The 14,998-nt window shown below is 34.6% G+C and overlaps 2 protein-coding genes across 2 annotated transcripts; both read left to right on the plus strand.

The window, feature by feature from the left end:
* Positions 1-2,070: 2,070 nt before the first annotated feature.
* On the plus strand, positions 2,071-9,531 carry LOC120254606. The gene is made up of 4 exons (XM_039262683.1): positions 2,071-2,561; positions 3,359-3,472; positions 5,297-5,578; positions 9,045-9,531. Exons 1-4 carry the CDS (start codon positions 2,148-2,150, stop codon positions 9,294-9,296), a joined length of 1,062 nt encoding a protein of 353 aa, XP_039118617.1. The 5' UTR covers positions 2,071-2,147; the 3' UTR covers positions 9,297-9,531.
* Positions 9,532-13,174: 3,643 nt separating this feature from the next.
* LOC120254608 (xyloglucan galactosyltransferase MUR3-like) lies at positions 13,175-14,584 on the plus strand. Its single transcript, XM_039262687.1, has one exon. It carries the CDS (start codon positions 13,175-13,177, stop codon positions 14,582-14,584), a length of 1,410 nt encoding a protein of 469 aa, XP_039118621.1.
* The last annotated feature ends 414 nt before the right edge of the window (positions 14,585-14,998 follow it).

Genomic DNA, 14,998 nt, shown 5'->3' on the forward strand with positions numbered 1-14,998 from the left:
ATCTCTGTCTTCTTTCTTCTTTTTTCTTCTCTTTTTTTCGTCTTTTTTCCTTATGTTCCCCGGAAATCCTCAACACCCCCCGTCGTACGAGAGATTTTTTTTTTCTTTTTTCAAATGTTTTTTTTTTCAAATTTCAAACTTTTATTTCAAAATCCAGTTTTATCCACTCCCTTTTTTTTATATTTTTTTATTATTATATTCTCACTCTTTTTTTTAATTTAAATTATATTATTTTTTTCACATCATAATCCGTGACACTTTTTTATTTTGGTCCTCCTATATTTTTTTATTTGATTTTTTTAATTGATTTTTTTTTTGTAAAGTCTATATAAACAGGTCTATTGGCATCAGGTCCCTTGCGTAGGGTGTTTGTCTCGAGTGTCGAGCGTGGCTCCCAGAGTTCGATCCCCATCTCACAAGGTGAGGGCAAGATTCGGTGGTGAGTGCTGCTCCCCACGTGTTCGTCCCTGGGTTCCGGCGGTTGTCACCTTTCTAAAAAAAATATTAATGGTAGATTTTCATAAATATTTTTCTAATATATATATACATATATTAATAATATATATACTAAGTTATAGAAAATCAAGTTGCCAAACAATAAATTTTTACAATTTTTTTTTATTATATAACCAATTTAAAAAATGTAAAAGGCTAAAAATAATTAATAAGGTTTTACAAATATTTTTTAAAAAAAATATACTATGTTTAGATAATATATATTAATTTGTGAAATAACTAACCAAACAATAAATTTTTCAATATATATATATATATATAAATCAATTCGTGAAATATTAAAAAACTAAACAATAAATTTTCACGAATATTTTTTAAAAATATTATAGGTTAGTTGTGTAAATATTACTGTTGATCACCAAATTATAGCCAATTATCAGTTTGGGTACCACATTTTAATTTGTATCAAAATGGTCCCCTCATTTTCAATTTGTTTAAAAAAGATGCTACCCAAAGGATTCCGGTGAATTTATTCTGACGTGGACGCCAGCAATCCAACGTGGTTACTGGATTTCCACATCACCTGTCCAGTGGCATGTGCCACGTGGATTATAATGCCACATGTGCCATCCTAACACCACATCAGCCACCACGTCAGCCCCCTTCTTCTTTTTCTTCTTTCTTCTTTCTCATTTTCATCTATCAAATCTGAGAATCCAAGTCCTGAGAATCCAAATCCTTCTTCTCCTTCTTCTTCCTCACATTCGAGAATCTTGATAATCCAGAGCATGTTGAATTGTGAGTGCTCTATAAGGGTGTGATCCCGAGTATGAAAGCAACTGATTTGTGATACTCCAGAGCTTGTATTCAAAGCTTGGTTTTTCATTAGGTTTCAGATTTATGTATTCATAGCTTGCTTTGATTCAGTGGGAGTTACGAGCAAATAATCACAAATCAAAGTTACTTTGAGCATAAGTCAAACACTACTTACTATATGTTGGGGCTTTCTTCTTAGGGATCTTGATCTCCCAGTCTGGAGCTATAGGGCTTTCTTCCTCCCTATCTATCTTCCCCGGCAGTCGAATGCGATTTCCTTCCTTCCAGCATACACCCGCTCTTGACAGAATGATCACTCACAATTTAGTACCTTCCTCTCCTTGATCTTTCAACGGACTTGCTCTATATTCTCATGATTCTTGAACGTGAGATGAAAAGAAGAGGAAGGATATGGATTCTCAGGATTCTCAGATTTGAAAGAAGAAAGAAGAAGAAGAGGGGGCTGACGTGGTGGCTGATGGCACATGTGGCATTATAATCCACTTGCACATGCCACTGGACAGGTGATGTGGAAATCCGGCAACCACCGGCGTTCACGTCAGAATAAATTCACCGGAATCCTTTGGGTAGCATCTTTTTGAAACAAAATGAAGACGGGGGGACCATTTTGATACAAATTAAAATGTGATACCCAAACTGATAATTGGCTATAATTTGGTAATCAATAGTAATATTTACTCTAGGTTGGTTACTCTTTTATAATAATTTCAAGTCACGTGGTACAGAGCACGTGACCGTACATTCATCTCGTATCCAAACTGAATCCCGGATTTTCTCGGAGCGTTTTTTACCCGATCGATATCAAATCAAATGCCTGCCAATTTCTTGCGCAGAGTTTCTCCATCCCGACATCGATGGTGGCCATCTCCCTCTACCGCGGCAACCTTCACCGTGTCCCCTCCGGTCTCCGCCGCTGGCCCTTCCCTCGTCGCTCCCTCACCCTCAACTCCTTCAAGATCCTCACTCGCAAGCGCGCCCTCGCTCTCTCCCGTCTCTCCTTGCAGATCAAGACCAAGGATGAGGAGAAGGAGGAGCTAGCTCCCAGGGAAGATGACGAGGAGCTTGATCGTGAAGGCGTCGGTGAGAATGGTTGCCATCAGCGCCATCTGGTGCCTGAGAATGATAGTTCTTCTCCGATTGAGATCAAGAAGGAGGTCGCAAGCACGGAGGAGCCTGTTCAAGAACCTCGAGAGGTTGTAGATGTTGGTTCTTTGAATACGGAGGATGTGGTTGCTGGTGGAGATGCCGTGGTTGAAGGGAAAACCGAGGTGATGATTTTATCTTTGATTTCTTGATGCTTAATTGGTTTTTGTTGATTGTTTTATATGGACTTGTTTGCAAGTTTTTGGCTTATTATTATTTTTTTATTTTATTTTTGCTTGTAATTTGATTTCTATAAAAGATTATATAGTTGAGAGATACAACAATCAAGGAGATTCATGGGAGAGGAGTCCAGGAGAGATTTTGGTTAAGTAGGAACTGTATTATTTGCCCGAAGAAATTTCAAAAATTTTAAAATTAAGGTGGCGTATCTTGTGCTATGCCCCTGCCAATTGATTTCTAATAAGAAATTTGTTTGTTGATGATACCTTATTTGAACAACTTGATTTGAAACATGAACAGTGTTGGATGTAATGGTACAAAAGACTTATTGTTAAAGCTGATGAGAAATAATTTTGTTGTAGCATATAGCACTGATTGATGTTCAATTTCTCAAGAAGAGTGGTCCAGTATGATATGATTAGCATTGCAAAAGCCTTGATTGATCCAAAATTTGTGTAAGGGAGATGAATATATTGTATAACTATGCTGTCCTTGTTTTGTAATAGGCTAAAGTCATACTTATTTTGATGTTAATTGTGCTTTAGCTAATATCTTCATGCAAAGAATGAACAACCTTTACTTGTTAGGTTTGAGAATTTTCATGTTTTGCCTATGCTAACTTTGCAATTGTTTGCTTATATTTCCAGTCTACTGAAATTTATTTCTTGCATAAGAAACAAACAATTTGTAAGCTTATTCCCGCTTATAGATTTTGATGGTTAGGGTATGTTTCATTTCTCAGGAAACACAAAAAGTAAATATTGTTGAGGATAAAGAGCACAAGAAAAAAGAGTTGCAAGAGAAGGTGCATGTGTTGAGTGAAAAAAAGCACCTTCTGGTCCAGATGTTGAAGCAGGTAATGTTTTGTAATAGTTTCAAGTGTGATTTTTATGTATATGACATATTTATTTGTTGCAATCTCCTTTTATAAGTTGCTAGATATTTTTGATGAAAATTTCTCGTGTTGTACTGGCATATGCCTTTTAACAATCATCTTAAAGCAACCTGCTTGTCAATACTTTACTAAGCGGAACCTTGATTAAGGCTTCTTGGAATGGAAACAAAAGGATAATAAGAACATTTTCATCTTATAATTTGCTTGTTTATTCGAGTTCTGAATCAGAACATTGCTATGGTTTTTGTAAATATTGGAGTCCTTCATAACTAAGATTGTTTAACTATGTAAAGAACCCATAATCCAATGTATGATGCGTGTAGTGCATTAATTACTAAATTATGTGAGCTGCTCCTTACATGTTGATTTGTAAGCTTCATAGCAAGTGTTAAGGTATTTCTGCAAGAATTGTCTAACACAGCTTAATCTCATAGGATTAGAGATCCAAACTTATGTATATTCATATAAATACTAACTTAACTAGTGCAGAACCACCAGTTAATGCCCTTTTATACATGCTAGTCTAAAAGCATTGTAAACAAACCATATAAATAAGTTCAAATCTCATGTTATATGCAAACTAAACATATTCTTTGTGCTTAATTCATCCCAAAAATTTAAGCTTGTAGGATGAGACACCCATAGTTGTATATTGGTATAACTGCAAAATGAGTCCCTATAATTGACTATAATGCTCATTTTGGTCCTTGTTTTGTCAAATTTTTTTAAATATGATTTCTATATTTAAATGACATCATCCCTGTTGTTGAGTTGGTCTACAAATTGAAATACATGATTTTGTTAATGTATATTTTTTGCTTATGTGGCTGTTGATGTAGTGGGTTGATGTGGCTATGCCACATCAGCTGTCACTGTGTGTGTGCGCGCGCGTGTGTATTTTTTAAGATTTTTTTAGTCGGTGATATGGCAAATTTGATGGTGCATAATGGCATGTCATCGAAAATTTTCAAAAAAAAAAATCTTTTTTTTTTTCACATGTCAGAAAAGGTGAAATTTTGCCACATCATCCTTTAGAATTGTTACATATTGCGAAAGCATACTTATTAAAAGAGACATATTTGATAAGTATGTTAACTAAGCAGCATGGACAATAATGAACAATTTCATCCGAACATTGGAACGTATTAAAAAATACTACTACCAAAATGAACATTATGGCCAAATATAAGGATGAATTGTACAGTTAAACTTAAACATTATATCTATGTTTATTAACTTAATTGATGTGGGACTATTAGTTAGTCTAATAGGCCAAACCTTGGTTAATTCTACTATAAAGATATTTTACCTGAACAAGAATTCTATGTTTTTGGAATCACATACATTATTATGTATTTAAACTCAACTCAGTCTTCTGTTTTGCTTCTTGTTTTGTCAGTTTTGGCTTTGCCAATAATTATATCTCACTAGACTCTTAGCTGCAGATAGATGGAAAAGTTAAGATGATCTTGTCAACATTCTTCTGATAGGTTAATTTTCATTCCCATCATTTAACATGAGATATTGAAACTCTATTTGATAATTTACCATGAAGAACCCTCATTGATGTGGCTCCGTTTACTTTGGGATCTTTTACTTGGAGCATGTGACAAAAGCTAGTAGATAGATTTATACCCATGCCATTAGTTTCAAAACTTGGGTATACTTATTCCTTCCTAATCCCTTCCATCCTTGTATACGCTAAAGTAATGAATTTTTCTGCTCTTATGAATTTTTGTCTTACGAGTTTTATAAGGAAGCTAAATGGTAGCTGTTGTATGTCAGATTCTTAACACCGAAGAGGAAATGAAGCGGCGAAGTGTTCAGCCATCTGGCATTTGGCCTACCACTCCTGTACCTGAACCTGCTGTTGAGATGGGTTCTGCAGGGAGGCTTATCTCTAGGATTAATGCAGATGTAAACTGTAATGGAGATGCTGGTGGAGAATCAGAGATCGCCAAAAACCCTAATGTTCATTCACGCCATTTGATTCCTACACATAGCACATCTCCATCTGCCATGTCTCCTCATAGCAGGACAACAAACATTCTTTTCCAACAAAGTCCTGTAAGTTTTAGTAGATTATGAACTGATATGAGGATTTTATTTTCAATTTATGATCTGATCCTTTTAATTTTGCCTTTTTTCTATAATGGTAGTATGGTGCCCTGAGATCCTCTTTTCTTTTTATTCTAGTTTTCCTTAGATTTTAGTTTAAACAATGATAATGCTGTGTAAGATAACTACATTCTTTGTTGCATGAGCTGTGCTGGCCTATGATACAATTATGATAGGTTAAGTCATAATTGATGAAGTTTCTGATGGCACATGTAATGTTCTCATTTCTCAACTCTGTTAATTACTCTTATACAAATTATAAGTTAAGCTATTCTTATTATAGAAGTGATATTGCTTAAAATTGATATTATGATGATGTGAATCTTGAGCAATTATTTATGGTCACAAAACCTGCTGTTGCATTACAACTTAGCTTGAGTAGCCATTGAAATTATTTATTTATTTCTTTTTTGTTTGAGTTTTGTTATCCTTTTAAGAGAGTGCACTTGTGGTAATAATTGGTTGTTGTGAGATGAATTACTATGTGTCTGAGATTAAGCCCTTGAATTGAAGTTTGTCTTTTTATTTAATTCATCCATAGTGTAACTGTTACTTTTGCCTTCATTTTTATATTTATTGAATACAAAAGAGAGAGTATTGAAGGAAAGATAGAGGATGGGATCAATAAGTCTTTTAGTGTGTTATACTCTAGCAAAGGATTTGTTATGCCGCTATGTCTAGAAGTGTTTTTTATAGGTAAAAGTTTGCGATATTAATAAGGTTCTTGGAAGATTACATTTACCTAGTGGCTTTTGTAAGTTCTTGACCTTGTCGAAGTTCATATTCCTTGTGTACGAATATTCTTTATTAGGTAGTTATAGAATTGCCCCTTTGTGGACTTCCAATAATATTGGAAATATAGAGTGGTTTTTATAAGATTCTTGTAGTATATACATAATGAAGACATTCATGCGCATAAAAATGAATTTCAAGCACTTGTTCACTTTAAATTTTGTGGTCTATATGGTTTATGGCTTTTAGATGGAATATAATTAAATAACTGTTGTGCAAAAAGCATTGCTACTGGATACACAAATTATTAATGTCTAAGTGCCTGTGAAGCATGGATATGGCGTTGAACTCAACGCACTGGTGTCTGGCATGGACACGCTTTAGACACGTTTGGACACCATGTCCAATCGACGAACCTGGCAGGGGAGGACTAAGGAGGTGGAAGAGGAGTAGGGGGAGGGAGAGGAGGAAAAAAGGCATGGTGGTACCGGAGTTGGTGGTGGCCATGATGGAAGGGGCGGCTTGGCGGTCTTGCAAAGGTGCTTCCTTAGGCCGTGTTGGGGGCTGACTGGGAGGCGGAGGAAGGATGGAGGAGAAGGAAGGGTGGAGGAGGAGATGGGAGTGGAGAGCGAGAGATGGGGAAAAGAAAAGAGGAACAGTGATGGGAAAGGAAGCTGATCAAAAAATGGGTCCAAACTCCAAAGATAATGGGTCAATGTAGTGGAGTCCATAATATATTTATTTATTTATGTAGGAATTGTTTAGCTGTGTTTTGCTTAGACAAGACCATAAGACATTAACAATAAATATTTTTTTATAATATATAATATATTTATATATATATTTATTGCCCTGTCCTCCCGTTCCCGTGGCCTGAATTTTCAGAAATTACCGTATCGGCGTGTCTGTATCGTGTCGTGTAGCCGTTTCCGTGTCCATGCTTCATAGCTAAGTACCCACCCAAGTGTTGACAAGTCTTCCTATACCCTAGGAAAAAGTTATGGTACTTACTTTCGAACACAGGGCATTAAGAGAATTCGATGTGTGAACATGATCATCTTTTATGAAATACTATATTTTTTGGTTTATAAAATTATTTGATTATTTAATTATTTAATTTTGTGATTGTTTAATAGTAATAATAATTATTATTTTGACAAATGCGGTGAGTGCAACAGTCAGGGGATGTGTGCACAACTAGGAATTGAACTTTTGCTTATCCCCTCAGTTGGTAGCATGGGGATTAGGCTACATGCCTGCTCCCACATCAGGGATTTTATGCCACCCTGTGCAGTGTGCACAACGAACCCTTCATGTGTTTGGTGACATTTAAACACCTGACCTCTAGCATGAGAGCGAATACTTTATCCATTGGCTAGCCCAATGTTGGTGTTTAATTAAATTTTGTATTTTAATAGATTTTGTAGTTTTTGGGCACCTTTTTAAAATGCCATTTTATTGTAAACCAGAGAAATGGGGACCCCATTTAAGGGAAAGGCTGTGTACCATTTGAAAACCATGGGTGACTCATGACCCTATTTAGACAAGGGCCCATGTGTCCGACCATGTTTTTCCTTTTTTGTCTGCTGTCGGAGATCACAACCAAATGCTGCTGGCCTTGACACTACTGTTCCTTTTGCAACACCTTGCAGCCTTCATCTCATCCCCTACATCCCTCTTTTATGTTGCTGCCTTCACTGTATATGGATCCCACACATCCTGGGTTCAATACATGTTGGAAATGCTGTTTTCCTTGAATATGTCATATTCAGTAGCATGATTAAGATTCTTGGGTTTAAGGTTATCGAAGTCTACCCTTGCTAAAGTATTAGCTTTTGTAAAGTCAATATCATCATTTAAGATGTTTGCAGTTGGTCATGTAGGATTCCACATTGAAGTCATCTAGGTATTACTGTTATAATGTTACCTCAATAAATGATCTAGGGAGGGAGGCTGAGGGACATCTCATATGACCCTCAAAGACTAATTTTTGATGATATTCCTGGTGATTGTTCAGTTTCTAGTCAAATGATCAAAAAGCTGCTGGTCAGATGGTGATTACCATGCATGTTAATTAATGAATGGCTTCACAACAAATGAAAATAAGGCATGAGGTTTTTGTTAAAACATATTCTGTGTTATTTGGGTATATATTTCTCCAGCATATTCTAAATTCCAAATTAGACATCTTCCTCTGCAGGAAGTTTTACAGCCCAACATTTGATGCCAAATGTTGGCCACTCAGTTGCTGGCTTTACCTAGAGTTCTAAATATTGGTTGAGCCTGAGCCATTTCTTATTCAAGCTTGGGTGTGTTCTCTTGATCTAGGCTTGCTCTGGCTTTTTTTTAATTATTGATACCCATAAAAAACAGACATTTGGTCTGTACAAGACTTCCATCATCCTTTACCAAGAAGTTGCAGGGATGTTAACCTGCTAGAATCATGGGTGATCGTTTAACTACATGCACTATATAATAGGGTCCATTGTGATTGGGCCACTCTAATCATTATTGCATCTTCAACCTTAAACTTATAGATAAAGAAACATGTTCATTGAAATCGTATAGTTTCCATTGAAATCTTTGCTGGTTCATTGAAATTTTTTGCATCATGTATTGTTTCTGCATCAATTGTTTAATGTGACTTTTTTTGATATTCTTGGTGTACATTGACTTTTTGCAGACCCCTCACTCTCGGGGAAACATCACCACTGCTATTCATGGTCAAGCCTCATCCAACATGATTGGTAACACTGCGGCTAGTCCGTCCCGGATTATATCTACAGGACATCAAGGTCATGCAGCAGCAGGCCTGCCTCCAGTCTCTGTTCCTGGATCACAATTTGTTGCATCTTCGCCATCTCCGGCCACATCAGGAGGTGCTTCTTCAGTCTTTCGGGATTCCCGTCTGACCAGCCCTTCATGGAATTGTTAGTATCTCATTGTCACCATAATTAGCCTCATTTGGCAATGCCTTGCGTGGCTATGCTCTCTAGTCTTGACCAAATCAATTGAATCCTTTTTTACTCATTTGTTCTAGGGTTTTCAGATTTCATCACCATTATGACCTTTGTGAATTCATCAGTGATACTGTTAATTTTAGGCTGAAGTATATAAGATTTGGCTACTCAATCCAATCATATCTAGTATATGATCTAATTATCTCTAAAGCATTGGTAGTATACCTAGTTTTCTTGTGTATTTAGAAAGCTTTATTTCACTTTTTTTTTTGTTTAGTCTTTGTATTATTTTTGTTTGATTACCGACATAAGCTTAGGAGTGGCACTTCAAAGAGAGTTTATTTTTCTCCTGGAAGCTCAGAAAAAGCTTGGACATTGAAGTAGAAAGCTTCCCATCTTTTCTGTTGTTTTGATTTATGGGAGTGGAAAGAAAGATTGGGTGAGGTTATATGGTTTAAATATAAGCAATTGAGTTATATAATTTACAGGATTTAAAAATATATATTATGTGGGTAATCTAATAACCTTGTGATTGTCATTTTCGGAAATTATCAATTTAATTATTATTATACTCATGATGTGATAATTTTTTTTTTCCCAATATTTTAAAAACTGTTGAGTTTTTCATCAATTCAATGTCAGAATTTTATTTGTTAAGCAAATCTTACATTTGCTCATATCCCTCATTTTTAGTATTCAATGTAATTTATATAATGAATATTTTTTTTATTCATAATTGTGTAATTGTTATTAATTTTTTTGCTTTGCTCATTAATGTTATTCTTTGAACTCATTTAAGATGTTTGAAAACGTTATAATTAAGTCCATAGGGACCATGCATGAGTAAAATTATCATAATGATTTGGGCTATTTCACTTATTAACAATCCACATAATTAATAGGGTTAAAAATCACTGATAGTTTGTATTAACTTCATTGAAATGATCAATATTTGCTCCAAAGATATGATTAATTTCAAGTTTTTAAGTGGGATTATGTATATGTAAAAGAGAAAATTTATATAATGAGCTAATTAGTTAGGGTTGAATTTGTAAATGTAATATAATAAACAGTTTCATTTACGACATTCAAATTACACCAAATCAAACAAAGTATGTGAAGTAAATAAATGGTTATATAAAAAAGGATGTATGTGTAAATGGGCCAAAACGATTTAAAAGTACATGCAATTACACTTAATAATCATTTGCTTTGAATGGCAAACAAATTTAGGAATAATAATTATTTAGTAAAACAATAAATTGACAGTTACTCCTTTTTAACATATAACCTTATTAGCATACAATTATATATAATACTTAATACTTATAAAATGTAATCGGATAGGACTAATTACTTGACCACAATTTCATATGAAGGAAATGTTATTTCAATCTTTAAATGTTGGAAAATGAATTTATATACAAGAGTACATAAATTGTAGATGACCTAACTTTGAGAATTAGGGCCCAAATGCTATTACCAATATAAGTCATAAACTACCTTTAAGTGATAATGCCTTCTTATATAGAGGCCTTAATTAGGTTTTCCAACCAATTTACAATGTCTTTACAAAAGGAAAGATGCTAGTGCAATTGCTGAAACCATGGGAAACTTGATCACATGAGAGGTTGAGCATAACCCAAATTTCTTTGAAGTAAATGAATCAGTTAAATAACACTTACAGTAGTTAATTTATTTTAAAAGTATTACTTAAATAAGAATCTGAACTCAAACCAATTTTACTTGAATTTTACTAAACTTTACAAAAGTATTATATTTTTTATGTGCTAAAATATATCTACTATATTAATATCTCCTTTGTTAATTAGAAAAAAATTGATCTTTGAAAATACATTTTGAAAATAATTTTAAATGAGATTAGTTTGTGTTCAAGCAGTCCAAATGATATTTTAGCACACGCGAAGAGTATAAACGGATTTTATGTTACATAACTTTGTTGAATTTTATAACAAAATAAACAAAAATACAAATAAATAAAGAACTCTATATATATACTTAAAGATTAATAAATCAAACGTAAAACAAGTGACAGATCATATTTAAGATAACCTGATATATTAATAATAATATAAAATATAAAGTGAGAAATAAAAAATATTATTGTTACAAAATACCATTTCCAACAAATATGCCTCTTTAATAACCTTGTAAAAACAAAATTTCTCTTTGATATATATATATATATATAGAGGAAAAGAGCTACAATGTAGCTAATTTATTGATAAACTAAAATAGAAAAGATACAAGAACGAACAAAAAGCAAAAAACAACAAAATTAACTAATAGAAAGGCCAAACTTTTGAACAACTTGCATAAGTCAGTGAGGTTTTCCCATCCCTTGATGGAATAAAGAAAGTTGAATCATTTGAAATACTTTTCCAGCAATGTATGTAGCAAGTCTATTCCAATCCCAAGGGATGAAGACAATTTGAAGATTATCAATATGATCAATTGTCTGGTTAATATCCATGAGGAGTTATGAAAGGCACCAATTGATCTCATTTTCCAGCCCATGAAGAGCTCTTCTTAGCATCCGATCACTCATAAACACTTAATGTGCACATAGCATCCGATCACTCATAAACACTTTCTGTCCACAATTTCACACTTGAGAAATCCAATTCAACGCTCAAGAAGAGCCAAAGGGGCATTTGCTTCCGCAATAGACCCCGCTGGTTTTTGAACCAAACCTACACAAATAATTTCAGCATTAAAATCTAAAGCATAAAAACCAAGACCAGCTTTACCTGTGTTGCCCCGCCAACTTCCTGCAACAAAGATGTTAATATGACTGACTTGAGGCTTGTTAGAATAATATAAGTTTAAACCCTTATAAGCTGCCAGACAAACAGAATATTCTTTAACATGATCCACTACAACACTAGCAATACCATCAAAATCTGGGGTTTTATTGTTGAAAATCAGAGTGCGTCTGCTTTTCCGGATTTAGCAATAAAACTGCAGCAATGATAGATGCCTTAAACTTGGAAGAGGTAGCTTGAGAATAATCCAATCGGGAGCTTGAGGTTAAAAAAATCATGACAGTTCAATTGGACTCCTGTAAGATTAATTAATAACTTTTACCCAGATCAACTGAATTTTGTTGCAATGTTTAAAGAGATGTTCAGCTATTTCCTCCTGAAGTGAAGAAACTTATAGAGGTAGAAGATCTCTCCTTTTTTCATTTATATCTTTTTTTACAAGAATACATCGGTATATATAAAAGAATTTAAACATCTAAATATGAAAACCTCTTAATATGGTTACATCTAAATATGGCTATATGTATCATGCCTCAATATGAATCAATTAATCAATTAAATTGATTGATTATATCCAAAGATACTTTCTCCACTAATGCCGTGGAGGACAACTCACGCCAACAAAGACCATAGAAGACACAATTTTGAAGAAGGCCCAAATTAAGAGCATGCATGATAGCATAAGTTTTAACCTTGTTGTCACACAAAAGCCAGGTAAAAATTTTAACTCTCGGAGAAAAATTAATTTTCCAAATGTTTTTCTAACCCATCCAAGTCTCATCATTATAATGTCTGCTATTAAGGAAAATATATATATATATATATATATATATATTCCTGAGCAGCACATTTATGATTTCCAAGTAAAGGACCACAAGCAATAATAACACAATATAAGATAATTTAATGTTTGTAATAAATGCCACATCCTATAAATGAAAGTAAAATCATTTTTTTTTTTTTAGATGAGACACAAAACCATTAAGGAAACAAAATCCTCCAATTCTGAAAATTGAGCAAGGATACCAACAATCCCTTGTTCATCTTCTCCAAAGAGCACCACCGTCATGTTTCCATCCAAAGTTGGGCATCCAATTCACAATTTCTTCTACACTCTCTTACTCATTCCCTTCATCTTGATCCTCATCCATCTTCACTACATTCCTCAACTACGAACTACATTATCAAAATCATCCAATGAATGCACCGGAAAGTACATCTACATCCAAAACATACCCAGTCAGTACAACACCGATCTTGTTCGTGACTGCGATAAACTCAGTCAATGGACCGATATGTGCATGGCTGTCACAAACACCGGCCTTGGGCCAAACATCTCCAACATCAATAACGGTTGGTACAACACCAACCAATTCACATTAGAAATCATTTTCCACAACCGCATGAAACACTACAAGTGTCTGACTACCAACTCTTCTCAAGCCTCTGCCATCTTCATCCCTTTCTATGCAGGCCTTGATGTTGGAAGACATTTATGGGGTACAGACACTTCAGTACGTGATTCAGATTCAATGGAACTTCTCAAATGGGTGAAATCAAGGCCAGAATGGCAAAGAATGGGAGGGAATGATCACTTCTTGGTTGCAGGTAGGGTTACATGGGATTTCAGAAGAATTATGGTTTCAGGTTGGGGTAACAGCTTCTTGAACCAACCTGAGACTCAAAACATCACAACACTTATCATTGAATCCAGTCCATGGCACACTAATGATATTGCTATCCCATATCCAACTTACTTCCATCCTTCAACCAAGAATGAGATACTCTCATGGCAGGAGAAAGTTAGAAAAATCAGTCGAAAGTATTTGTTTTCATTCGCCGGTGCTCCCCGGTCGGACGTGAGTTCATCAATTCGCCAAAAGATCTTTGAGCAATGCGGATTGTCGAAGAGATGTAAGTTGCTTGATTGTAGGAATGATGGTAATGAGTGTTTCTCTGCAACAAGTATAATGAAGTTGTTCAAGAGTTCCATTTTTTGCTTGCAACCAAAAGGGGATTCTTATACTCGGCGTTCAACATTTGATGCCATGGTTTCTGGTTGCATTCCGGTGTTCTTTGACAGTGAATCAGCTTATTTTCAGTACAAATGGTATTTGCCGAAGAATTATAGTTTGTATTCAGTGTTTGTTCCAGAAGATGTGGTGAATGAAGGGAAGGTGAAGTTAGAGGAATTGTTGAGTGAGTTTAGTGAAGGAGAAGTGATAAGAATGAGAGAAGAAGTGATCAAGATGATACCTAAGTTGATATATGGGGACCCAAGGGTAGAATTGGAAGGTTGGAAAGATGCATTCGATGTGGCGATTGAAAGGGTGATTGAAAGGGTTGGAAAGACAAGAAGTGAGATGAAGAAAGGGGAATTGATAGAAGCCTCAGATGAGAAGGAAAGTTGGAAGTATGGTTTGAGTGTAGATGGAGGGAAATATAAATGGGATGGCTTCTTTCAGAACCATGTTTAATTGTTCATGTGTTTATTTAATTTGTTTAATTCTTGATTAGTGAGTAATACCATTTTGATTAGAAGAGCTCTTGTGCATGCTTTACTTATTTAATTTTTAATTTTAAAATTTTGTTCCTATGGAACTGTATATAAGATATTTGTCGAAACTTGGGAGATATATATGTTTATTGTTTATTGATGCAATGTATATACATAGGTTTAGTGTGATATGAATTGTCTAAGCTAATCCGATATGTGATCATACAGTGTAAACCAAAATCCAATCAATGTCTTTTTTCCTATTTTAACATCCAATTAGGATTAATTGTTATTCATCACAAACCCTCCTGTGAGAGTGTTGAGCTGAGATTGTTAGAGTTATCTTATCTCTATCTATAATCTCTTCCGAATTGTTAAAGGAATATTCTCCATT

Source organism: Dioscorea cayenensis, unplaced genomic scaffold (genome assembly GCF_009730915.1).
Source record: "Dioscorea cayenensis subsp. rotundata cultivar TDr96_F1 unplaced genomic scaffold, TDr96_F1_v2_PseudoChromosome.rev07_lg8_w22 25.fasta BLBR01000533.1, whole genome shotgun sequence".
NCBI classification, from domain to species: Eukaryota; Viridiplantae; Streptophyta; class Magnoliopsida; order Dioscoreales; family Dioscoreaceae; genus Dioscorea; species Dioscorea cayenensis.

What these genes read in the sequence shown, in the direction of transcription:
- LOC120254606 (XM_039262683.1), top strand. Translation starts at nt 2,148, where the DNA reads ATGGTGGCCATCTCCCTCTACCGCGGCAACCTTCACCGTGTCCCCTCC. An exon ending in TGGTTGAAGGGAAAACCGAG is followed by an intron (nt 2,562 to 3,358) that starts GTGATGATTTTA and finishes TTCATTTCTCAG; the next exon opens with GAAACACAAAAAGTAAATAT. An exon ending in TTCTTTTCCAACAAAGTCCT is followed by an intron (nt 5,579 to 9,044) that starts GTAAGTTTTAGT and finishes GACTTTTTGCAG; the next exon opens with ACCCCTCACTCTCGGGGAAA.
- LOC120254608 (XM_039262687.1), top strand. Translation starts at nt 13,175, where the DNA reads ATGTTTCCATCCAAAGTTGGGCATCCAATTCACAATTTCTTCTACACT.